Genomic DNA, 26,108 nt, shown 5'->3' on the forward strand with positions numbered 1-26,108 from the left:
TTAAACAACGCGTTCTGTTTTTATATGGTTCAAAAATATCACACGCTTATAAAACAGTCTACAAATTAACAAAAAACGTAAAGAGATTTTCTTCTTCTTCTTTAAGTTATTGTTTTTCATAATTGTTTTATTTGCATGTAAAAATATGATATAAACCAATAAAACAGTAGTTTCAAATTAACCAAACCAATTTTGATAATTGAATCATGTTCTTCCCAAGAAGATCACAAATATCACATGGCTTGAAATATACATGTTTTAATTTGACATATTATGGCGTAAAATTAAATAATTTACTTAATAATAAATGGCGTATGTTTTTAATACTAAATTATTTTATTCCAACAAATAAAAACGGGCATGTCAAATGGCTTAAAATTACACAAAATAATTTTAATTTGATGTTTTTAAATGCTTGTATCTGTTCTTCCCATTAAGAAGAGTAACGAAATTGTCAAATGGCTTGAATTATATACAAGTTTAAATTTGACAAATGATGAAAAGGATGATTTATTAATATTAACTAAAACAAAATGATTTATTGCGTCAAATAGCTTGTTTGTAAACAAGTTTAGAGTCTGACAGATGGATGATTTAGTATAATTTTTCTCCGATAGAGGCGCGAATGTCGCTAATTCAAACCTTCCATTCCTTTCTCACGTATTTGGGTGCGGTAACATTCTGTTCAACGGTAATGGGGGGGGATACCTCGTCGGACTCCGGCGAATCGGAGGCTTCGGTGGTGGTCGTGGTGGTCCTGAACAGCGAGGTGGCTTTGGCCCCCCAAGCTTGGGGCACCATGAGGCAGCATATGATGAGAATTCCTGCAAAATAACACATAAATAGACACATTTAGTCAATGTTATATGTTTCTACAGTTGAACCTCGTTATAAGTTATAACGGGTAGCATGGTATGAGGATTCACGCTGTTTATTCATTGTTACTTCTTAAAATCATTTAAATTACAGTGGAAGGTGGAATCCTGTTATAAAAGATGACATGAAATCAGAATTCCTACAAAATATCATATAAAAACAAACAACTATTCACTGTTGAAACATAAAATATTTTTTCCATTGTGAAATCTGGTTATAACGGATTCGCTTATAAGGAAAACACGGTTGTAACGGGTAAATAGTCGTAATTATAAAATTTTATGTTTTTACTCAACCTTTAATTCAGAGCTAGTTTGTAGCACTTAAATTGTTTAGTGTAATGTTATATTTTAGTATTTCTGTGCAATGGTAAGTTTTTAGATTCTCACGGCCAAAAGCATTTTTGTTGTTTGTTTTTGGGGTGTTATGCCGTGTTGCGCTAACTCCTTCTTTAGCCGACGTTTCGGTCGGTTTTCTAATTCTAGAATTCACCACAAGATGGCGCCACTTCCGTTGGCATTTCGCACTTGGATGGGCCCCAGGCTATCATAAATACTGTGCTTTCAGAATTCGCCACAAGATGTCGCCACTTCCGTTGGCATTTCGCACTTGGACGGGCCCAGGCCACAAATAAATAAGCACAAACTCGACAACCAAAATTTACACATCTTCGGATCTACCGGATCTGCCCTGATGATGGACACTGCAACGCTGTCCGAAACGTCGGCTAAAGAAGGAGTTAGCGCAACACGGCATAACACCTTTCTGTGCAATGTTTTACTATTTCATTCACGACTAACTCAAAATGTCTACTTCAGCACACTTTATCTTATATTCAGAGTTTTTAGTCTAAATAAATACATTGGGCCTTCCACAGAAACTGTTTTCAATTTTACACAACTGGCAAAAATCAGTTGTGTAAAATTTAAAATACGTTTATTTATAAGAATAGTGTTTTGTTATGAAAAAGGCGTGTTTATTATTAAAAGCAATTCACAACAAATACAGTGGTACCTCGACATACGAGTGCCCCAGATACGAGTTTTTCGAGATACGAGCCGACGAGCGAGTGATTTTTTGCTTTGAGTTACGAGCTAAATTCGAGATACGAGTTCGGTTTAGCAGGGTGGAAGAGAGAGACGTGAACGAACTCGTCGAGGAGCACACCCAGGAACTGACGACTGAGGAGATACAAGAGTTACAGTCACAGCAGCATACGGATGTTATGCAAGAAATTGGTTTCGAGGAGTCAGAGGAGGAGGAGATTATTTCTACAAGTGAGATAAAGGAGATCTTAGGAATGTGGGAGAGTTTCACAGTTCGTGGAAAAAAAACACCCAGAAAAAGTTGCAACAGGTCGTGCATCTGATCTTTTTAATGACACTTGCCTAACTCAAACATTCTAACTCGGAACATTCTGAGAGGGAGGAAGAAACAAACCTCCTTGTACATGTTTTTTTTCTAAACGGCCTACAGGTGAAAGCGAGAAAAATGTTGCCTAAAAGGCAAAGACCAGTAAGGATATCTAATTTATTTATTTACATTCTCTTTTTTGTTTTTGTACAATAAATATTTGTCATTTATAAATACGTTTTTATTATTCAAAACCACGTAAAAAAAATAACTGGGGTGACATTTTGGGGGTTGGAACGGATTAATGGTAGTCTAATGGTTTTGTATGGGGAAATCTGCATCGATATACGAGTAATTTAAGATACGAGCAAGGTTGCGGAACGAATTAAACTCGTATGTTGAGGTACCACTCTTGATTCTAGATTGAATCTATTATTAACGAGATCTTAATTATTAATTTGTTAAAAAAATAATCGTTTATCCTGTTTGTAAAATAGCAGACATTTTCCGCTTCGCATAATTTATTGAGTCAACAACTATCCGGTAGGTAACACAGTGAGTGGTAACATGGTAAGTCCAAGTTGAATAGCCTAACAGGACGTCCTTGCTATTATTAATGCGCGTAAGCCTTTGCCTTGAACAGGACCAAGGCAGGATGACCTTCGGTGGTAACTGCATTCTGCTGCACTATTGCATTGGTCTTTGGTCATTGCATTGGCTATCGGCCGCAGTCTGCAACTCTTTGTTCTGAAATGCATACAAGGTGCATGCACAGCATTTGCGTATACACCCGAAGCATCTGAAATCTGAATACATGATCTTTACGAGATACACATTTTCTTTGTTAAAACTCCTTACAACAACTACAGTAATAATAATATATCTTTATTTAAGAAATTAGCAAACTAAGAATAAATGTTAAGTGTCCATAGTGCACATTTGTTCATAAATTAGGTAGTAAATATAATTGACAACAGAAAATAATAATATAAAAACAGTAGGTAGTATTGTACAATCTTGTTGCAATGTACCTAACATTTGTTTGACCGAAAGTACATAGGTAGTATGCATTAGAGGAATTCGGAGTAAATCTTTGTTATTGTTTCAAGTACCTACAGCGAGTATTTAAGCTTTTTGTTTAGTATTTATGTGCGTGAGAATTGTTTTTGCAAATATCTGCCGAACGTCAAACATATTCATAATTATAAATTTAAATTTGTATTTCCCATTTAAATTTAAAATAATATTTCTGTAGACCTCGTGTCCAAAAAATAAGGTTTCTATTTTTCTCTCTTATTCCATAAATCAAATCCAAAATTACCTCTGAGATCATAAGATTTGTAAGTAAGTACTTAAATACCCACCTACTTAGATACAACCCATGTATTCTTTTATGTAACATTTTTTAAATTTATTTCAAATAAGGAATAACACTATTTGTCCAAAGAATAGTCACAAACTCGATTAGAATGATTTTTCAAACTTTCTTCAGGCAGGTAGTGTAGTGTAGTAGGTAATATTGAAACAAATGCGATAAGAAAGTAAAAAAAAACGAAGATTTCGCATTTGAAAAAAGATTCTTTACTGAACCATTAAAACGGCCACCATCTTAAAACGGAAACGGAACGTACAATAAATTTATATACAGACGAAATGCAAAACGGTCGACTTAAAACAGGACAGCAAATGCTTTGTTTTAACCATTACGTTTATTGAAACTGTCAAATGGTTTGGGGAGCAGCTTTTCCTCACTAAACGATATCCGAACAAGCTGAAACTCGGCAGATTGACTCGTTGTCGATCATAATGCATTCTATCAACTTTTGGTGGCAATCACCCGATCGCACGCAGAATTATACACATTTCTCTGAAATCGCATCGCGTTACAGCAGTTAATATAAGAAATAAATATCGGTCCTACCCGATCGGAATTTGGCGAGTTTGGAAGGGGTGTCGACTTCAGTTCCTGGGTAGGAAGGTTCAATCGTCAGTCAACCCAACTATTGGTACATGGCATGACTTATAATTTTTTTTAATAGCACTATTCCAATCTTGTAAAAAAGATAGAAAATATAATATTGTAGGTATTTGAAAGGCATCATAACTATGAACAAATCCCTTTCTAATTCGTGTTTATTTTGTTTCGTATTATTTAATTTTATTTTATAAGGTGTGGAATCAAATGCAGGTGTTCGTGTAAAGGTGTAAATGGTTTTAAAATGGAAAGGTACTTTTGATATGGAACATTCCAAAATGTAACTCTAATAGTACCGTGTGTACAAAGACATATTATTATCTATATCCATAATAATTTCGGCTGTGACTCTGTCTGCAACTCCAGTTCAATGAACTCTACAATTTTTTCTCTTGAATTTAAGGCGAATTTTGATTAATCTTTATAACAAATTGGTGTAAATTATAAATACCAAAAAATATGCTTTAGATAAATTGAAGGTTTTACTATTGTTTCGTTTGAGTAGAACACAAATAAAATAATAAATTACTCAATAAAAAATATAAATGTAAACTACAAAAAATATATATTTTTCAACAGAAATGTATGAACGCGTAAAAGAAACAACTTTAAAAAATGCAGTATTATAGCTAAGATTGTCTGTAACAGTTTCACTTGATAATTTTTTTTTCTTTCTTATAAAATTATTTACAAAATAAATCAAAACCGGTTTTGTGCTTGAAATCGAACGTTTCTAGACTCCGTTTGTCAAGCGATTTTAATGCCTATTACCTACAATATAAGGTAAACGAAGAATATACACATTTTTGGCTTGTAGCTTCCTCTTAAACGTCATTTTCAAAATTGATAGTGTTCGTTTGGAGAATTCAGACAGATGACACAGAAAATTATTTTAATTTCATTTTTGAAAATTGGAACTGATTTGACGATAATTCAGAATATCCGTGGTCCGCACTAGTGTATTATAAATAACATTTTTAACTTAACTTAACATTTTTTTTTGTAATTATTAATTTTCAAGAATTTATAAATCTCGTCCTAGTTTAATATCACCATTCACAATAAAAACGTTGCTAGAAATGACTTTAACCATTTTTGCTGACCAGATCTGAATAGCCGGGTACTTCTCCACATTCCTCTTCCCTAGCTCCTTCCCCTCACATCTACTTTAGGTGTCACAACATTTCTATAGCTGAAATTATCCCAGGATCTGATATTAAAAAAAATTTATCATTTCAGATTTTATCATTTGTTTTCAAGACTTTTTCGTGATTTTCGCTGGCGTAGAAATCAAGATCAAACAGAAGTAAAGCATAACAAAAAATAAATCTTACCAACTGCCAGGTGGCCACCTGTCAATCGATCCTTGGCTCTTTTCATTTTAAGCGGGGTCACCTCTGAAACAAACAGATAAAAAACATTAATTTCATGATATCAGACAAGAGGTTTTATGATAACCGGTTAGCGCGTACATTGATATAGCAAATTAACGGTTAGAAGAAGAAAAAATTAATTCTAAATAATTTAGCATTGTTTTTGTACAATTAATATCCATTATTACCAAGCCATGAATCTCTGTTTTAATCTTATTAATTACGCTTACAATCTTTGCGAATCTTCACTTTTCTCAGACGTTCATACACGGTGTTAATAAAAGTACGTCTTAAATTAAATAACAAGAGAAAAATATAAAATTGAATATTATAATAAACTATAAGCTACAAGATTGGAACATTTTGATGTTTGAAACCAGTTGTTACGGAAATCAGAAACCTTGATAGAATTAATTTCAAAATTGCCTCCATTTTAGGCCATTTCATAATGCCCTAAAATGGCGGCCATCTTGAAAATTGATAGCACATCGGTTTTCTAATGACATTTGTTTATAACATTTCCTCTATAATTAATTAATTAAACATTTCGAGAACTAACATGTTAATTGACGTTAATATGTCTAAATTAACATTTTCGACATCAAAGGGCTTACTATCAAGAATAAATAATGTGCTGTTTAGTATAATTTTAGCTTAATTATTCATTTTTCATGGTACCTACTGTCGAGTTTAAGATCTTTATTGCAACCAAATTAACGCTAATACCAGAGAAAAAAATGTATAAAATTTATTTATGCATCGTGTATGCATTTTGAGTAACTTATAAAATACTTTCTATCATTTGCGTAGTTTTGAGAATTACTTTACTTTTCTCTTCTAGCTGACGTGTACCCGGCCTTGCTAGGGTTGTGAATGATTTGGAGTAAAGTTTTGAGGTTATGAATTCTAGGATAAATAGCGACTTTTCTATACTTTCTATAAATATAATATGCATATATTCGACATATAAACCTTTCGAAAGAAATTCTATAAATGATAGTGAAAACCCTATCAAAATCCGTTGCGTAGTTCAGAAGAACTAAGCGCACAAACAGACAGACCCAGATAGCGAGTTTATTTTTTATTATAGAAAACGCTAATGTCTGGTAAGACGACGAATAAAAACGATCATATCGAATTCAAGAATAAAAACGATCATATCGAATTCAAGAATTAAAACGATCATATCGAATTCACGAATAAAAACGAACATATCGAAGTCATGAATAAAAACGATTATATCGAATTCACGAATAAAAACGATCATATCGTATTCACGAATAAAAACGATCATATCGAAGTCATGAATAAAAACGATTATATCGAATTCACGAATAAAAACGATCATATCGTATTCACGAATAAAAACGATCATATCGTATTCACGAATAAAAACGAACATATCGAAGTCATGAATAAAAACGATTATATCGAATTCACGAATAAAAACGATCATATCGTATTCACGAATAAAAACGATCATATCGAATTCAAGAATAAAAACGATTATATCGAATTCACGAATAAAAACGATCATATCGTATTCACGAATAAAAACGATCATATCGTTTTGGCGGCAAATCGAAAACGGCACATTTTAAATCGTTATAGAAAATGTATTTGTCGACATAAAAATGCCTTCACTGTACTATTTTTTTTCGAGAGTAAATAAAACATACAGTGTAAATATCCTATTGGGGTTACCATATCCCTCTTGACGGTTTACGTTCAATTTGTTAGAGATTTTTATCGGTTAGACGGAAAAGTTACATGAATCTTGATTAGAATTGATTGATAGGTTCATTGCAACTGTAATTTTATTGTTACCTGCACAATACACCTATTGATATGTTATGGTACTAAACTGTGAGTGTTGCCAGGGTATTGTTAATAATGCACTTCTGGCATCTGCGTATCGCTCTTGGCACAGTTTTGAGGCATTGTTTCCCCCTCGTGAGAAAATACTTGTAGATAAAGATAATAATGCGTGAATTAACTAAGATTTTAGAAGGACGGTAGTAGAAAACATACATTGACAATAATTAGAAACTAAAATCAAAATGTTCTCTGTCGTTAGTATAAGCCAAAATATCTGTTTACATTGCACCAGCGACCAAATTCTTGCAAGACAATTTTCAATTGAAAATCTGAGTTTTCATTTTATAGTAATTTAGTCTTTAGTGAGGACTACCATTGCAGCAAAAACTCTCGAACACCGTGTTGTTATGAAATTTGTATAATATTTTCTGTGCGTTTCACACTAAACTTATTCATATTCTACCACTGCTTATCAACCAGTCCAGCTTTCATATCACCATCAAATTAATACACACTTTCAACGTTGTGTGTGTTTTTTTTAAATGCCTAATCTGAAAGTGAACATCTCTTATCATGATGGTATAGGTTACACATGATTGAATGTAAATTGTAGCATTTGAAAGTGTATTAAGTTAGGACAAGTGTTGAGTTGATTTAGAGATATGATCAGCTGTCAACTTTAATGTGGAGTGCTTCTCTTGAGAAAGGAGAAGTCGAATAGATTGGATTTCTTTTATTTTTAGACTAAGGTATCTTTTTGGTAGTCCCTCTTTAAATAAATATCATCTCATCTATCAAGCCTTATCTTAAATTGACTCCCCTCCATTCTACATCTCTTCTTTTCCAAGTCTGAACTCAACTTTTATATAATTTTGAAATTTTCCCATTTAAACCAAATGCATATATAAATTGACCCTCTCCATTATTTGAAAAGATGGCCAAGAACACCCTTTAAAGGAGTATTGACTTTTTTATTTTGAAAAGATACATTACATTATATGGAAGGAAGCTTTTGACTGTCCAACTAGGAAGGTTTCCCGTTTTAGAATAGTCAAATTAACAGGTTTCAAAAACAGTAATAATAATAATACATAATAGTAAATGAATAATATGACAGGCAAATTGAGTAGGTATTGTATTGTACTAATGGCAAATATAAGAAAAAAAATGGTTAAATTCAAAATTTGAGAGGAAATAAGTATGTAAAAGCTAAGATACAACTAGGCGTTCGTGATAAATAATTATCAGATTACATTTTTTAGTAATATTTCGGAATCAGTCCTGCCTAGATCTAATAACCATTTTGTTATTTTTTGACTGAAGGATGACAATTCACACAGTTTCAGCTGTGAAGGAATTTTGTTATATAATTTAGGACCGAGATATGAGAATAGTTTTTGAAAAGCCGCTCTGTTGCTTGTTGGAACTGAAAGGTAATTTCTTCCCTTACTTCTGGTTTGATATTTGTGTTCGGCTGTTTTCATTTTGTTTTTATTTTTATGAACATTGTCTATGAAAGAAATACAAATAATCTAGCAAATATAATTTGCTTTGCTTATCGCTATTATAGCTTTTTATTTTCCCACGTAAACGAATCACTTGATAAAACAGAAAGTATTTTTTTTCCAACGACAATTTGAATTATTACTATTATTTAGCAATCCATCAAGACCACCATGTTTTGTAGTTGGTTATCCTATAATAATATTATGAATATATAAAATTACTGACATTATTGAAGAGTTCCCATGGGGCGTGGGTTTACCTTTAACAATGTCGTGATCACTTTCATTTGTGGCTTCAAAGTATAAGATATTTATAGACAAGTAATAAAGATAGCATTAAAGACTTAAGTAATATGATATTTTAAATTGAAAGGATCATCCTTCACCCACTTTACTGTAAATGTTGTCAAATTAATGCCAAAGTAACTATGTGTATACCAACTATCATCTTCCATAATATGCAGTGTTTTGTTACAAGACTCGCCTTCAAATTATAGCAACCACGAATAAATCACACATCATATCCAAAGATGACATAGGCTCTGAGGGAAATGATTTATTTCTGGGCCTTGGTAGTTTTATGTCAGTTTTAGTTCTTCCACACGTCACTGGTCACTCAGCAGAGAAACTGCTCATCCCCCTATATCGACCCTAGCTGTCCAATGCCTATCGATTTTCTACGTTTTTGGTTACAAGTTTATAAAAATTTCACCCGTGACCATCTCAAGAATCACCGGTTCAAGTTAGTGAAGAAAGTCCCTTAACACCCTGTATAAAATAACCTATATGGCTTTTACTGTACAAAGAACTTTCCCACGGGAAAGAAATGTTTTTCCAAGATGAAATGTTGGCTTTTTCTTATTGAAAACTAGCTGTCGTGTTACCCGGCGTTTGTCGGGGTTGTGAATGATTTGGAGTAAAGCTTTGATGTTTTGAATACTGTGATAAACCTCGACATAAATTCAATGGGTTTTCCAATAAGAGGTGTTATTTTGAATAGCCCGCTATTTCGGTAGATGTTACTTTTGAAGCTGTCATTTTTTGACATTTGACAAGTAGAAAAATGGAACGATGCACGCTTCAACAACGTATTGAAATTATTAAAATTCACTTGAGTGAATCAAATGCAAATCATCTTGAGTGATGAGGCCCATTTCCACTTCGGTGGCTTCGTCAACAAGCAAAATTGTCACATCTGGGGCTCGGAAAACCCAAGAGTTATTGTTGAAAAGCCTCTCTATCCTCAACGTGTGACTGTGCGGTTTATGGTCCGGCGGAGTCATTGGACCTTACTTTTTCGAAAATGAGGCTGGAGCAACAGTTACGGTGAATGTATTGCGCTATCGAGAGATGATTAATGATTTTTTATGGCTGGAATTGGATGGTATTGTTCTGGACAACGTTTACTTTCAACAAGACGGCGCTACGTGCCACACAAGCAACGAAACCATTGATCTTTTACGATTGAATATCAAAATAACACCTCTTATTAGAAAACCCTGTACATCTACAAATTTAATATACATGTATTAAATACATAAACCTTCCGGAAGAAATTCTCTAAATGATATATCTGTTTGTAGTTTAGAAGAACTAAACCGATAGACGCGAATAGCGACCTTATTTCATACTATGTATTTAGAGATGTGGCGACTTATATTATTTTGTTGCAATATAATGCATATTTCAATGCTCTATATCTTAAAATTTACTTGACCTAGCGAACTGAAAATCTATATAAATAAAAACTGTTATATTCGTTTGTTCAAAATCTTAAATCTCCGAAAGTTCTTCAACGATTGCCTTAAAATTTTCACACAACGTCGCATTCGAATACGGGTGTGTTATATTCCTATATTATATAGATGTCACCTGTGACAGGTAAAAACATACTTTTTTTAAAAACAGCGCCATCTGTTGGATGTAAAAGCAACACGCGCTATTGTTTCTTTATCTGCACACACAGAATGAGCCAAAACAATGGGTGGCGGGGTACAGCTAGTAATTTTAATTTTCTTCAAATAAACACCTACAAAACTGTGCGAATCTCATAAAGCCAAATCTTACCCATCGACAGTTTTAACAAAGTCAAATAAATTAGTTTTTCTATGTTGTTTGTAAGAACGCGTAATTACATCTAAAAAGGTTTTAAAGTTATTATAACACTAATTTAAATGTCCTGTTAAAATATAATATTATAGGTAGGTACTTTATTTTATCTCTTGTACGAATTTGTTTACAGACCGTTCGAATTTTGAAAAAGACACTTAAAATAATGATCTGTTAAAATAAAATATTATAGTTGGGTACTTTATTTTATCTATTGTATGAATTTGTTTACGGACTGTTCTAATTTTGAAAAAGACACTTAAAATAATGTCTTGTTAAAATATAATATTATAGGTAGGTACTTTATTCTATCTCTTGTATGAATTTGTTTACATTCCGTTAGAATTTTGAAAAAGACACTTAAAATAATGTCTTGTTAAAATATAATATTATAGTTGGGTACTTTATTCTATCTCTTGTATGAATTTGTTTATATTCCGTTCGAATTTTCAAAAAAACACTTAAAATATTGTTATGTTAAAATATAATATTAAAGGTAGGTACTTTATTCTATCTCTTGTATGAATTTGTTTACATTCCGTTCGAATTTTGAAAAAGACACTTAAAATAATGTCCCGTTAAAATATAATATTAAAAGTAGGTACTTTATTTTATCTCTTGTATGAATTTGTTTACAGACCGTTCTAATTTTGAAAATGATGCTTAAAATTCAAAGCAAATTTAGTTAATTGAACCAGATTTCACACAGGACATGCAGACAATAGTATGTTTGATTATAATCTTAATTATTAATTAAAATGAAAGTGGTTATTTAAACGAATTCTTGCCATTTTTTGAGTTATAACAACAGTGCATACAGAGTTGATATACTTTTTCATAATATCGATGTACTTACTTACTTTCACTCTCGACGAACTATTTAGCATTCATTACCACGCCATTTCAATTCGTATTGCAATATTCGTTGGGTTTAAAATAGTCTGGCGATAGATGCTAGTTCTTGACGACTAAGGCTGTTTAGTCATGTGGTGATTTTTATTGATGTTTTAATAAACGTTTTATATGCGAGAGAATTCTAATCGATATAAGATTTATAGCTTTCTGTTTTCCTCTACTGGAGAAAAAATATACACCTTTCCTATAATAAACAAAAGGACTGTGAGATCTGACTTCATGAAATTTGCACAGATTTTACGAAATGCAAAAATACTTATATAATTTTGTCTATATCTCTATTTTGAGCGTACTACGTCATTTTCATCATGAGCTGCGAACCTTCGAAATATCCAGCGTAGTAAATACCTATTCTCAGTATCGCTCAAAATCTGGTCAAATTATTCGAATTCCTGTTAAAAACGTGATTGCAGGCCTTTAACTAATGAATTGACAGATTTCATAATAAAGAACACGTGTTCGGATATATTCTGAATTGACCCATATTTTATCAGGAAATGAATTGCCATCACGTTTTTAGTAGGATTTTAATATATAAGCAACATATTCAGAATCGAAATATTGTTAAGAGTTGGGAAGAAAAAAATTGGAAAGTTCCTGGAAATTAAGATCTAGTCACTAAACTAGGCTAAAGCCATTTCATGCAACATTTCGATTAAAATTTTTAATAATATGGTTATAGGATATGCCACTCTTATTATAAGGTCCTGGGATTATTCATACAATTTACTGGTTTACTGTTAACCGAGTAGAGAGATTACGGATGCGTGTTTACTGGTTGCGAGCTGGGATGTGAGAGAGATCATACTAATACATGAGCTTTTATACAACTATAATATATCTGTCTCGCTCTACACTGACTCCCCTACTTGAATTAGAGGTACTTATCTAAGCTACATAACAATTATGTGCTTAAATCTTTTTATAAAAAAAATCAGCCCGCGTATGTTTGTGCTCGCACAACTCGAAAAGTAGTCAACCGATATCGATGAAAATTTCAAATTTTATTCTTATTAGTGCCAGGAGTGTTTAGAGAGTATTTTGAATGGTACAAGAAGTCGGGGACGTCCAAGAAATACGTTAGTAACGTTGCGCAATTCACTAGTATTTTATAAAAAATAGTGGTTACGAGGGCTTGCCCCTTTAACCATCCATATCTGAATAATTGTACGTTGGAGCAATATCGAATCTATAGTATTTGTAGAAATATAAAAATTTATTCAGTTCAGATGTATGATTTAACAAGGTAATAAAACCAGATTTTCAAGGATTTAATATGACGGGCGTTGCCCCCACAAATAACTTCCTGGCGTTAATATTATATACCAGAATAACTAGATCACTGAGTTAGTCACTATTGCGGTTCGCATTCGTTTCTTCGAGTTGTCGCCATAGGGCTTGTTCTAATTCCTTATAGGGCCGTGCGCAGTACGCAGCGCTGGTACAATCTGCGTGTATTATTTATTTCAATTTAAAAATGTACAGATTTTCCAATAAGAGGTGTTATTTTGAATAGCCCGCTACTTCGGTAGATGTTACTTTTGAAGCTGTCATTTTTTGACATTTGACAAGTAGAAACTACGTCATTAATAAAAATGGAACGATACACGCTTCAACAACGCATTGAAATTATTAAAATTCACTTGAGTGAATCAAATGCAAATCATCTTGAGTGATGAGGCCCATTTACACCTCGGTGGCTTCCTCAACAAGCAAAATTGTCGCATCTGGGGCTCGGAAAACCCAAGAGTTATTGTTGAAAAGCCTCTCTATCCTCAACGCGTGACTGTTTGGTGCGGTTTATAGTCCGGCGGAGTCATTGGACCTTACTTTTTCAAAAATGAGGCTGGAGCAACAGTTACGGTGAATGGATCGCTATCGAGAGATGAATAATATTTTTTATGGCCGGAATTGGATGATATTGATCTGGACAACGTTTACTTTCAACAAGACGGCGCTACGTGCCACACAAGCAACGAAACCATTGATCTTTTACGATTGAATATCAAAATAACACCTCTTATTGGAAAACCCTGTATATAGGACAAAATTTTGTAATGCTTAACTCTTTACGATAACATCAGAGTAGTCGTTGGTCTGCTACGAAGCTGGAACAACATTTCTTAACTCCGCCTAACTACGATTTATCGTTTTTTTTTATTTTCTACAAATAATCTTAATTTTGTAAAGCGGAACGTCTGCAGAATGGTTCAGTATAGTCTATTCAAAATATAATTTTACATTCCTACAGCCCCTATCCTAACCCGCCTCACAAAGTCGGTTACTCATCCTGATATAGTCATCGATATATCAACTCTATATACATATGGCGTTTTTTTTTTAATTCAGTCGAATAATTGAGCCCACCAATGGGTAAATTCACAAGCAAACTTCTCATCTGATTCCGTTGCATCGTTTCGAAAGCCAACTGTATCGGGAGACAAATTTGGTCCATGCAGACCGACAAAAGAGAAAAAGCAATGCTTCTTTCCATCTTCTGACTGATAATAAACTTTCTTTTGGGTAAATGTTTTCTTTACCTAATTTTAGAACCAATAACTTTAGTTTCTGTGCCATTTTTAACATCCACAAGCCCTGTTTAGACTTTGTTGGTGGATGGATATAGAAGAACACACAAAAACAAGAGAAATCATTGCTTAGTTGAACATAACATAAGAACAACCCGTTTTCACGTGGAAAATATCAAATATTTAAAAATGAGAAAAGATTAATTAATGCCGCTAGTTCGTCGGAGCACTTTCCATTGGAATACTGGTAGAACAAGGGCAGCATTCCCACATTGAATTTAATGCTATAAAGATTGCAAACAAATACTTTTTTTGAATTTTAGAATCGAACTATGATATCACTATTTCAAGTCGCACAGTGGGCTGAAAATCGCCTTTCATAGACATAGAGACTTGAATTTTAAAGGGTATTTTTTTTGGCTAGAAATGGATTCTGCTGATCATTACTATGCTATAAAATTTCGTATGAAGCAATTGCGTGTACAAATCCTCATTTTTAATTGTCAGTGCCATACAATTTTAAAAAAAAAAAATGATAACTCCTTCATTTGTACACGCAATTGCTTCATACGAAATTTTATAGCATAGTAATGATCAGCAGAATCCATTTCTAGCCAAAAAAATACCCTTGAAAATTCAAGTCTCTATGTCCATGAAAGGCGATTTTCAGCCCACTGTGCGTCGTCCTTATAGTCACGTAGAAAATACTGAACAAGAGATGTTACAGTATTGAATTGTTAGTACGATTTCGAGTACCTACTTTTAAATGCAACTTAAGTCTGCTGCAACCAATGTATATCTACTATGAATGTTGATTACCTTCGGCGTCGAGTATCGGGTGCGTCAGCAATGTACTAAAATTAAAATTCACAATAAAAAAATCAAAGATAATTTTTTTATGACAATATTGTATAAAGGTCATGATGTAATTTATATTTATATTCCGATGATTACCCTGTGATTACTTAAGTTTTTTCGCGTTTGATATTTGATATTATAATAGTGTGTTTTTATAATTCATATAAATTATCGATTAATGGCGTTCTAAGCGTAATTGTAGCTGTGACTCAATCGTGTTTGTTTAATCATTTTCTTCGTTTCGTTTAGTAGTAGTTCACCTTCCTTTTTACTTTTATAGACAATGTTCAATTCAAGTATTTTTATAAGTTCAGAAAAATAAAGAATTGAGCTTATAAAAACTACTTTAAAGTTTAAAATATCCTATTTACGAACCCCCCGGTTTGATTGAATAATGTTGAAAATTAAGTTTTTTAGAAAATGATAATAAAACATTGAAACATTTGTGCCTGAACTTTGCAAAATCAAATAAAACACACTTTTAATCGTTTTTTTCTTGCTAAAATGTGTTAAAAGGTGTTAAGCGGGAATTTAAACCTTATCGAAAACTACATAAGGAGTGTTATTGTTAGCAGCCAGACTCCGAATGTTACACAACGTGGCGGGAAACGAATATGTGGCCCCTTTCATTGTAATTGTAACTTAAATTTAGATTTTGAAAACTGAAAACTGAAAAAATTGAAAACTCAAATCTTTTTAATCAAAAGGGCTAGATTACACCTTATACCTTAGGGCAGTTCTTGTGTGGTGTTGAAAAAAGTTTTTACTTATTTAATTATTTTTATATTTAAATATAGAAAATGGAATCACTTTGTTTAACATTCTACGAATCATTAGGTAAGTAGGTAGGTAGTTTTAGTAAGTATTTTTGCCACACCCTGTAGCTGCAAGGTGTTTATTATTTCAACATTGCTGCAATACGAGACTTGAATAAGCCACAATTGTACATAGGTTTGTGCAAGCCCAGTTCATAGTTTTACGTGTATCAAGTTCTTACATTAACACTTCGGTCAAAATAGTAAATTATAAAAAATGCTTTCCACCTGTCTCTATTGGAGATAGAAACAATATAAGATGAATTAGAATATAGTGACACACGTCAACACATCGGATTCTGCTAAGGGCATATATAAGGGGTTTAGGGGGGGTGTTAATGTGGTTCAACCCCCACCCCCAACGGCCTTACTGTGCTGCGTAGGAAAATAGAAAATGTTAATGGTACACTGGATTCTTTATTCTTACCGTAGTTGTCTACTTTTTAGTCGTGATTTTTAATATTATCAAAAGTTACATAATTTTTTTCTGTTAAAAACGTTACTTTTTACCGTATTATTTCGTCTGAAACTGTGAATAACCTACTTATGCATACGATAAAATTATTATTTATTTTTTTTTTTTTAAAAAGAAAGACAAACATTCCCGGGTTACGAATAACCCAACAATGTTTGAAAATCTCCTACTACCACCTATTAAATATATTACATATTGCGATATGCTGAAAAAGGGTTGACTCACAAAATAAGTGTAGCTAAAATTAACAGTTAAACTGGGATCCCATCTAATATATTCTATTCTATTTCATAGAACGAACTGTTTCAAAAAGAAAAGTAATTGCTCTATGTTCACACTATTCTATTTCATTTAAACGTGCTCTAATCTATGGTTCTGTATAGAACAGACCGAAAGTTGAAGTTGATTCAACAGTCAGGATTTATATTTATAGCGGGCGTTCTATGGCATAGGGATCCAATTCTCATTGATTGAACTATTTAATGGTTTAGACGAAATAGGTCATAGTGGGAAAGCACAATTACAGATAATGTGGCGTTGTGTTCAGAAGCTTTGATACACAAGGTACGAGTATTACAGTACCCACGTTATTTTTAATTGAACCTAATGACTTTAATGATGGTAAGGTTTGAATTTACAACTGAAACTAAATACCTACCAACGTCTTACGTCTAGTTTTAACGCCTTAATTTATAAACCTAATGTTGTAATAAACTTAATTTTAATTTCTGTATCACAAACACAGTGAGCTATATAATTTAATGAAAATAATAGCTGACGAATTAAAAATAAGAATAGCCTGAGAATTACAACTAAACGTAACACTATATTCCGCAGTGGTAGGCAGAGACGATAGACCGCCACACAACTCTTAATTTGGGTGGCGGTTATGGGTACCGCCGCCCCGGGAACCATTTATTGGATAACCAACACCTCTGCTATAGGTCACCCCGAGTGGTTCGCTACGTTTGGTAACTTAGTAGGAGTGCCCGGGTTCGTGGAGTGAGGTTTATCCGGGTCTTGACGGCGAACGTGTCTGTCCACCCACTGCGCGGCAGGGCGGATCGGGAGACTGGTTGAGAAAGACCTTTTGACTTCTCCAACAGGACTCTCTCGTAACATCGCCTTTTGCGGGAGGGATGGATTCTTATGTCCCTCACTCCTTGACTCACTAACCCCCAGATTCCTACCGACCTTTTTCCTTCCCAGAACTTCCCATCCTTTCTTTCTTAAAAAGACCCTTCACACAGCATCCCCAAAGACGACATAGACCCTGAGGGGAATTGTTTTCTTCAGGGTCTCCTGTATGGAGCTAATGTAAAAAAACTCGGTCTTGGTACTCACTCCTTGCTTCGTTTGCATTCATACATCGTATCACATCGAATAAATATGTGAACTAGAAGTGCCTTTTTGAATGTAAATAAATGTGCCCCTGACTTAGCACCTTTTACTTCTAGACCATTTAGCACGAGGTCTGTCTCTCTTATACTTGCCTAAAACTGTATATCATCATCCCATTTGAATTTCGTAATCACGGTGAAATCCCGATTTATAGGCCCAAATTGGGCTTATATTTGGATCACGAAACACGTCAGCGAGGCGCTTCTTGTGTAATTCTTTATTCTATGACATATCACTATTTTGTATTTCGGACCCTTGACAATATTAAATTTTACCTAAATGATCATAATCTTACTTATTTAAAATGGCTTCCAATTGTCCGGAGCCAGAGGGATTATGGCATCCCCTGGCAATTAGGCGTATAAAACTAACAACCAACAAATTGCAGTTACATGCAACAATATCGTACATAATCCTATTGTACATAATCCTATTGTACTTAATCAATATCGTACATAATCCTATTGTACATAATCAATATCGTACATCCCCTGGCAGTTAGGCACATGAAACTAACAACCACCAAATTGCAGTTACATGCAACAATATCGTACATAATCCTATTGTACATAATCCTATTGTACTTAATCAATATCGTACATAATTCTATTGTACATAATCAATATCGTACATCCCCTGGCAGTTAGGCACATGAAACTAACAACCACCAAATTGCAGTTACATGCAACAATATCGTACATAATCCTATTGTACATAATCAATATCGTACATAATCCTATTGTACTTAATCAATATCGTACATAATCCTATTGTACGTAATCAATATCGTACATCCCCTGGCAGTTAGGCACATGAAACTAACAACCACCAAATTGCAGTTACATGCAACAATATCGTACATAATCCTATTGTACATAATCAATATCGTACATCCCCTGGCAGTTAGGCGTATGAAACTAAGAACCACCAAATCGCAGTTACATACAACAATATCGTACATAATCCTGCTGTACATAATCAATATTGTACATAATCCTATTGTACATAATCAATATCGTACATAATCCTTTTGTATATAATCAATATCGTACATAATCCTATTGTTCATAATCAATATCGTACATCCCCTGGCAGTTAGGCGTTGAAACTAAGAACCACCAAATCGCAGTTACATACAACAATATTGTACATAATCCTATTGTACATAATCCTATTGTACTTAATCAATATCGTACATAATCCTATTGTACATAATCCTATTGTACTTAATCAATATCGTACATAATCCTATTGTACATAATCAATATCGTACATCCCCTGGCAGTTAGGCACATGAAACTAAGAACCACCAAATCGCAGTTACATACAACAATATCGTACATAATTTGTCTACAATAATTGTATTTCAAAGGCGTTCTACGTCACACCATCAGCTGTTTGCTCTACAATACACAAACAAATACAAACCTACAACGTAGTAAGTACCTACGTGTACGTAGTAACACCGTCAAGCCACAGCAGTGCAGCTGTACTCGACAATGGCGCCAATTCGCCCGGTCAAACGACAAAGGCTGGAGTCGAACCGACAAGCAGCTTGACGTATCTCGAATCTCGACTACTTTTACTTTTGCTACCAAGGCCAGGTGATCGAGTCGCCAAGGTAAGTTGGTAGAACGGGAGAATTTATTGGTCAGCGGTGAATTCTGTAATTCTGTATGGCTTACACAGCTGCTGCTAACTGATAATGATAACACGACTGAATTATCTAATAAAACTCATGTTAAATAGATAATTGCATCATTGATTCTAAATACTCTGGTAAACAAGAAAGTGTTGCCGTCAAGACTTCCGTATTTTCAGGCAAGACTGCATAAGATTGTCGTCTATTGCCTACATGTATTTTCAGGCAAGACTGCATAAGATTGTCGTCTATTGCCTACATGTATTTTCAGGCAAGACTGCATAAGATTGTCGTCTATTGCCTACATGTATTTTCAGGCAAGACTGCATAAGATTGTCGTCTATTGCCTACATGTATTTTCAGGCAAGACTGCATAAGATTGTCGTCTATTGCCTACATGTATTTTCAGGCAAGACTGCATAAGATTGTCGTCTATTGCCTACATGTATTTTCAGGCAAGACTGCATAAGATTGTCGTCTATTGCCTACATGTATTTTCAGGCAAGACTGCATAAGATTGTCGTCTATTGCCTACATTTATTTTCAGGCAAGACTGCATAAGATTGTCGTCTATTGCCTACATGTATTTTCAGGCAAGACTGCATAAGATTGTCGTCTATTGCCTACATGTATTTTCAGGCAAGACTGCATAAGATTGTCGTCTATTGCCTACATGTATTTTCAGGCAAGACTGCATAATATTGTCGTCTATTGCCGACATGTATTTTCAGGCAAGACTCCATAAGATTGTCGTGATTTGCTCACATGTTTACTTTCTGGCAAGACTGTGTAAGATTGTCGTGTATTGTTTACATGTTTACTTTCAGGTGAGACTGCGTAAGATTGTCGTGTATTGCCCACATGCATTTTCAGGCAAGACTGTGTAAGATTGTCGTGTATTGCTTACATGTTTAATAATTATTGAAATAGGATCCTTCAACTTATAGGTACCCAATATTCTTGCAACAATATTGTTTTTCATTACACATACTGTGTGTTATTTTTAATATTTTGTAAAATTATTAGCCTCAACATAAGCTAGTCCTAGTGAGGTTATTAATTAAAATGTAAACAATGATACCGCATGTAAGGAAACAATAATTATATAGTTTTCTAGTATGCTGAGATCCTTGAGGCGCATGTGTGGAAAAACCATGTATGATCGTGTGAAAATTGCGGAGATTCACAAATAATGCAATGCTGATATAAGAGTAATGAGCAATATTAAGAAATGGACGCTTAGATGATTTGGGCATGTAGAGCGAATGATCGAAGAAAGGAGTGGAATGTGAGCGCTAGAAGAAGTCGGTAACACCCGAGGAAGACATGGAACGATCAAGTGAACCAAATACTTGAGTCGGGCCATTTAAAGAGTCAGAATAACAGAAGAGTATGTATAAATGTGAATGAGGCAATAAATGTGTTTCAAGAACTAGTTGTTTGGCGGTCTGTCCTCTATCTGTTAATAATAATTATTATAATATTTTGATGATTTGTATAGCGCCGTTTTTGTGCAAAATCACCTCAAGTGCACTGTGCAAATATATAATACATTTCTACATGATCTATGTTATTACTAACCATATATGGAGATAATATACAGTACAATACTTACCTGGTAGGTCACTTAAGATTAACACTTAATGAACATTAACTAATTGTTTATTAGATAAATTTAGATACAGGATTTAGGACGTAATTGGAAAATTGGATATAATTGGTCTTCTCTCAGGAATGGTATATTTAATTTAAGGGTATGACAGCTTAATCTGACCCACAAGCTTTAGACAGCTTTATCTCGTGTGGTTCGTAAAAAATATCTCTCAAAAAACCATAACTGGCAGCGCCCATTTATTTTTGCGCGCTGCAATGGAAAATGCGCCCACTTTGACGTTAAATCCACAAACTCGAGGAGGACAACTTGCATAATGATATAAAGTTCATATTTGAATTGCAGCAATAACAGTTTAATCGAAGATTGCTCATTTCACTGAAACAGCACTTAATGGACCCGACAAACAGAATTTGTAACACCGGATCGAAATGCGTTTGATTACCTTGGTGTGTCAATTACACTGTGACTGGTACTCGATGGAGAATATTCAAGGACGGGTAGGTACTGACTAGACTGTTATACAGATGCTGGTGAAAGACCACCATTCAAAATCAAAACGTTGTTTTGGTGACCAGATCTGATTAGCCTGGTATTACTTCCTCTACATCTCCTTTCCAACATTCGGCAACACTGGCTTCAGAGGATTGGGAGCAGTTGGGACTGTGTGAAAATTATACAAAAATCGTCATCGAGTTTTGCACTCCCTCTTAGCCTAACCTGACCTGACCAAACCTAAACTAACCTAACCCAACGTAATGTAACCTAAACTAACTTAACCTAACCCAACAGCGTTATTTTTTTAATAATTGCTTCATTTGGTCGATCCCGTATACCTACACTTGATCAAAACCTTAACTACATATCAGAACATAAAACATTATTTTCTAAAGTAGAAAAACTCCCAAATTTATTACATCTAGCGTCATGAAATTTGCACAGCTTTTTCCGACTGAAAATTCTAGGTCAACGTAATTTTTTTCAGCAAGTTATGCCAATTCAATCACGAGCTCCGGGGCTTAAAAAATCCATTTAAATATTAAAAAAAATATATATTTTTATTTTTACTAGATGTATGCAACGTTTAATAAAAAACAAATATAGTTTTGAAACTTGTATGAAGCTGGGTATTACATTTATAATATTTTTCATTGTAAAGTTAACTTCATCACGGTTAAACATTTAACATTTACAAAACTTGAGATTAATAATCTTTAAATAGTATAAAAAAGTCCCTATCCGCGTCTGTCTGTTTGTGCGCTTAGTTCTTCTAAACTACTCAACGGATTTTTATGGGGTTTTCACTATCATATAGAGAATTTATTCCGGAAGGTTTATACGTATAATTCATGCATATTACATTGATAGAAAGTGCAGAAATGTCGATGTTTTCTAATCAAGTCGTAGAAAAAATATTTTCAGACGCTTACATTACTAACGCTGGCTTTAGCTGAGCTTATGAGATACATCAAAATAATGTACTGTGGAATTGTATATCGTAAGAAGGCCTACAGAAAAGTTCATTATGGTATATGTCTATCTCGTAAGGAAAACCCTTAGCAACGCTGGGTACACCTCAGCTAGTGTAATTATGAATGCAAACAGGATTTCTTGATAAATTCATTAAATAGATTAAAATTCAGCCATGACCTTGCCATCGACAAACAAATTACTCAATATCTGTTTACTTGGAAATAGCACGTAAATTACCCGTGCCAACAATACTAATTTTATATTACCCAAGCCAAAGGCTGTGGACACAACAACATGTTATATTGGTTTATCAATTTAAAATTGCTTTATGTAATTCTCACTACATATATAATTTCACCATTATAAATAATACAAGTTCAACATCTTATTCAGAATAAAGCCTTTTTTTCTGACACTTTCTTTGTAAGTGGATTTAAAAGGAATCTGATACATTATACTTAATCGAAGTGTCAATTTACTTTCAATCGTGGGTTGAAGCGCTATGTAACCTTTTAGTGCTGATCTTATAATATGGGTTAATTAAATTGTTATATTTCGAAGCACACCCATATAGAACGCTTTCTTTGTAAGCAAATTTGACAGGAATCCGATAAATTATTCTTAATCAAAGTGTTAATTTTCTTTCAATCGTGGCCATGGGCTGAAGTGCTATGTAACCTATTAGTGGTGATCTTTTAATATAATTTAATTAACTTGCTTCATTTCGAAGCATACCCGTATAGAACACTTTCTTTGCAAGCAAACTTGAAAGAATCCTATGCAAACGAAATGTCAATTTACTATTACAATTTGATTTAGTAAAATTTTAGTTCTGAATATAGAATATAATATTTTATTTTGCATTATTTTTAAGCTCGTTCAACTCAAATGCTTTCTTTGTAAGCAAATTTGAAAGAAATCTAATAGAATTGTCAATTTAGTATAACAAGCTGATATGATGTGTAACCTTTTGACTTTGAACTCAAACGAATATTTTATCTTGCAATATTTTCAAGCATTCCTAACTATAATGCTTTCTTTGTAAGCAAATTTGAAAGAAATCTTACTTGTCTAAAATTCATAAAAGCCCAAGTGTATTTGAATTTGAGATAACTACAGAATTTACTCAAATGATAATCCAGAGGAGGTATAATGGAAACATGATAAAGGAAGCAGATACAATCAAAACAAGAGACCAATGAATTACAGATATTTACCAACAAAATGATTATGTGTTATGTTTATTAAATTTAAAAAAATATATTATAGAACCTTCAGACAAGCTGCCTTGTAGCAGTTTTGCGTGATTACTTTTGTTGTTGTTATTATTAAAATTCTAGTATTAAGTATCAATGTTTCATGATAAAAATAATAAATAAATTAATCAATAGAAAACACCGATGAATTTCACCTTAAATTGAAAAATTACCTAAATTTACCAAAAGAATTCATTTTTTCTTATTTATGAATCGTGTTATTTTTATTATTATTGTTATTTTTGCAAGAGGTTTTTATGATGAAGAAACGCTATTAGTATTTTTTTATAACACATTATGTAACATGTAAAACAATTGGTATATTTATTGTAAAAAATATATATTACACTAAAAAATTATACTGCCATAGTCATTTTTTCAACGAATGTGACTACTACGATATAAATCTCAAAATTGAATAATTATTGTGGGTTAGACAAACCTTTCTCTAACTCGTTACACCAAACTTCTTAGGAAAGGCTAACTCTATACCAATATAGCAATTGAGGACAAATGCATTGGCATTCCATCTATTTAATTTGGTACAAACATAACAGCTGACTTATCATAGCGCGATTATATTATTACGTATTAGGTATTACGTAAATAACCGGACAAGTAACTTACCTATCTACTAAACTCCGCGCAAGTTGTCAGAATTCTAAATTAGGTAAGTCGATACTATTAAATAATACTTACAATAGCGCACCATTTGGTCGCTGATTACATAAATGCATTAAATTTGATATGATTTTATTACCCGGTTTCGCCAGAGATTCAACAGTTACACTCTTATTCGACACTTGAAAAATGGTGGGGACTTATTTTCTAAACATTAAATAGATATTTAAAAGTCCCGTAGCTCATCATTAGAGTCATGTTGCCAACTGAAAATAGTTGTAACAAATTATTATAAGCAATAATTAGTCTCCTGAAATATCCTTACAAATTAATATCTCCCGAGTAAAAATAAATTCCGCAGACGGGAATTAAACCCGCACCTTCTGATGTCCGGTCAGGCGCTCTGAACCACTGAGCTACGTCGGCTTATTTCCAACCCGCCAAATAATTCAATATGTACTAGTACTTCAATCAACAATTACTGCTTAGTATATTTTTTCCACCTGTAAACAATCAACTTTATTTCGTAGGAAAGGCTTTGTCACTGCTAAATTTCCCACTAGATGGCGTCAACACATATTATATCTATATTTGTTGGTGAAATATTTTGACTTGTCAAATATTATTTTATTTGGGAGATATTTTTAATTTCAGGAGACTAATTATTGCTTATAATAATTTGTTATCCTTTGTGCTGTGCATAAAAAACCTTGTCTTATAAACATTAGTTTATCATTATAAAAATTGGCTGTAGATATTTGGTATACCGTGTGACTAAAAAAAAAAAAAAAAATGGTTTGGTATTTTGACTTATTCAAATTCTAATTTAAGTTTTGTATTAAAAAAAGCCGCGCAGATTGTACATATGTAAAATTGAACGCACGTGAAACTTTTGTCTCTATTTTAATGCTGGCCTATTCAAGACATGAACGAATCCCCACAGTTCCTGCCTTAACCCACGGCACAACGTGGCTCAACTTAGTTCCTCTCAACTCTTATGAGATGTCTCAACAAACATGTATCATTATGTTTATTAGTTAAATCCCGCAGACATAAACTTCTGAATTTCATTATTACAAGGCGAAAATCTTATACAAAGGTCTAAATGTTATCAACAAATACAATAAACAGATAGACAAACTAGTTTATTATTATTTACTGAACTTGACATTACAATATGCCATCCATTGTTTAAAAAATAATGAAGCAATTCGAGTCGAGGCCATTGTTTAAAATGTAATATGACCATTGTTAGGCGTAAACTAATAAAAAATACACAAATAACACTGAAGAGATAAACCGATATAGATAAGTGTGTTGTGGGCGTGTCTGTGTGCAAAAATAAGCTCAATTTTACCTTGCTTTAAGGCGAAGCTTAGTGCCAAATCACTGTTTTGATTCATCTTTATAACGAATTGGTGTAAATTATGAATACAAAAAAATATGCTTTAGATAAATTGAATGTTTTCCTATCGCTTCGCTAGAGTAGAATATAAATAAATA

At 33.3% G+C, this 26,108-nt stretch overlaps 1 protein-coding gene across 4 annotated transcripts in view; it reads right to left on the minus strand.

The window, feature by feature from the left end:
- LOC149410787 (uncharacterized) overlaps window positions 1-26,108 on the minus strand; it is a 104,186-nt gene that overhangs the window by 8,740 nt on the left and 69,338 nt on the right. For 3 of the 4 annotated variants that reach the window (XM_089648205.1, XM_089648203.1, XM_089648204.1), the window contains exons 3-4: window positions 5,539-5,601; window positions 643-824 (exon numbers count right to left, since the gene is read on the minus strand). In XM_089648205.1, coding sequence (XP_089504331.1) covers window positions 643-824; window positions 5,539-5,584 — 228 coding nt within the window. In that variant the 5' untranslated portion in view covers window positions 5,585-5,601. The remainder of the gene's footprint in view (window positions 1-642; window positions 825-5,538; window positions 5,602-26,108) is intronic. The other variant, XM_089648206.1, reaches the window with a different exon arrangement.

Source organism: Hesperophylax consimilis, chromosome 27, assembly GCF_061612785.1.
Source record: "Hesperophylax consimilis isolate HC1 chromosome 27, BYU_Hcon_1.0, whole genome shotgun sequence".
Taxonomy (NCBI): domain Eukaryota; kingdom Metazoa; phylum Arthropoda; class Insecta; order Trichoptera; family Limnephilidae; genus Hesperophylax; species Hesperophylax consimilis.